The 2,260-nt window shown below is 44.0% G+C and overlaps 1 protein-coding gene across 1 annotated transcript in view; it reads right to left on the reverse strand.

Moving 5' to 3' along the window:
* Window positions 1–2,260, reverse strand: part of UNC79 (unc-79 homolog (C. elegans)) — a 97,302-nt gene that overhangs the window by 75,834 nt on the left and 19,208 nt on the right. The window contains exon 12 of the mRNA XM_018559398.1: window positions 1,781–2,011. Coding sequence (XP_018414900.1) covers window positions 1,781–2,011 — 231 coding nt within the window. The remainder of the gene's footprint in view (window positions 1–1,780; window positions 2,012–2,260) is intronic.

Raw genomic sequence — 2,260 nt, forward strand, 5'->3', positions numbered from 1 at the left:
GGAGGACAATCATCCAAGTCTCGGCTCACTTTAGGGCTACATCATGGTAGGAGGACAATCATCCAAGTCTCGGCTCACTTTAGGGCTACATCATGGTAGGAGGACAATCATCCAAGTCTCAGCTCACTTTAGGGCTACATCATGGTGGGAGGACAATCATCCAAGTCTCAGCTCACTTTAGGGCTACATCATGGTGGGAGGACAATCATCCAAGTCTCGGCTCACTTTAGGGCTACATCATGGTGGGAGGACAATCATCCAAGTCTCGGCTCGCTTTAGGGCTACATTAAAATCTCTGCTTTTTAGTTCTATAACATCCTAATTGGCTTAGGTTGCCTACAGAGAGACCTGAGCACAACCCTACTGAACACCATTGGGATGAATTTTCATGCCATTTGTCAGCTGGGTCTTCTTGTCCAACATCAGTACCTGACCTCGCAAATGCTTTTAGCCTGAATGGCAAACGCCTGCAGACATATACCAAGATCTTTTGGGGATAACGCCATATTATTGCCTATGGTTTTGAAATGGGATGTCCAAGTAGTGTTAGGGTTAGGTGTTCACAAACATTTGGCCATACGGTGTATATTTTTTCCTTCTTTATCATGGTTGGGACTAAAAAATAAATAAAAAGAAAATGACAAATATTTTTTAATCAGGAAAATAAATAAAAACTATAGCAGAGGAATATTTTATATTCTCATTTTTGTCCAGACCTAGGCTGCTTTTTCACATGATTTCCACATGATATCTGCTTTACAGAGCTCAGTAGCTCAAGCCGAATACCGTGACTCCTCCTCCTCTACTCCCCCTTCTTTGTTCTGTACAAAGTCTGCTGTGTTATGTCACCATAGCCTGTTCTTATTTAGGATGGTTATGATTATGTAACACATCTGCAGGGGGACCAGGACTGTAATGTGGTATACTTGCTTATTTTGTATTGTCCCTTCCAATGTCTGCCAATACAATGACTGTCCTTCCATTGCTGTTCTGAATTGGGGGACATTTTCTATTCTCTTTTTTCTCTCAATACCACAACCTGTATTGGTTGCCAAAAAAGATGGCTCATATATGTTTTGTGTGAGGATTGTGTACTGCTGTTTGGAGTTTTATTATGCTGTATATACACTGAGTGGCCGGATTATTATATACACTGAGTGGCCAGATTATTATGACCACCTGACCTTTGTAGGCAAATTAGCTATAATTTGGCGCTGAAGTTGCTAGAGGGCCAGACCATTATAAATAGTGAAGCAGGTTATTTATCACGACAGTAGAAGTGATTTGTTTTCTGAAGATACGAGGAAACAACGTGATAACAGCCTTTGAATGTGGGATGATTGTTGGCGCTCGGAGCCATGGAGCGAGTATCAGCAAAACAGCAGAATTCGTTAAATGTTCAAGAGCAGCTGTTGTTAAAGTGTTTAAAGACCGGACTGTCAGCCGAAATCTGGGTCTGAACGTGCGAATTGTGGCCGTCAGCGACTAGTCAATGTTAGGGCAGAACGGAGAGTGGCAAGACTGGTACAAGACAACAGAAGGGCAACAGTGCCGTGTCAGATTCCTCGCATCACCTTTCATCATCTCGTGGAGTCACGAGGCGGCCCAACCAAGTACTGATGAGGTGGTCATAATGATCTGGCCACTCAGTGTATTCTGTGCTGTAAAAATATAAAACTGACCCAAAACCATTAAGGTTTCCTTTTAGTAAAAGATGCGCCTGCCCTTGAGGGTCAGCTGTGGGCACATAACGCTGCTCACCGTCAGGCTCAGAACTTACCCTGGCAAATTCCATGGGTTTGGGCAGCAGGCACATGACCATCACGTCGAAACGAATGTCGCAGACCGTCTTCAACCACTTGGTGACAAACTGAGGTTTGAGCTTCTCAACCAGGCTGCCGACCTCATCGTCCATCATGTAAGCCGTGGAGTGGAACCACTGGAACACCATGCTGACCAGCCGGGCAAGGCTCTCCGTGGGAGTGTTCTCACTCGGTGTGCACAGGCTGACCTGGTGCCGTATAACAGAACAAGCAATGATGGTTACTGCTCTTGTTAGATGATTGGAGGTTTCTTAAAGTGCATGTACACCCCAACAATTAACTTTTTATATCTATTACCTTTTAGTCTGTTAAATTTACAATTGAAAGTGTTTTGCTATATCTGCAAATATATTAAAATATATTATCATTCTTTGGCTACAGGACCCCAAACAAAGAGCTACCGAACCCCCCTAAACCCTCCCCCCAGCTCCCCCCCC

The sequence above is a fragment of the Nanorana parkeri genome, unplaced genomic scaffold (genome assembly GCF_000935625.1).
Source record: "Nanorana parkeri isolate BGI_ZX_2015 unplaced genomic scaffold, ASM93562v1 scaffold392, whole genome shotgun sequence".
NCBI lineage: Eukaryota > Metazoa > Chordata > Amphibia > Anura > Dicroglossidae > Nanorana > Nanorana parkeri.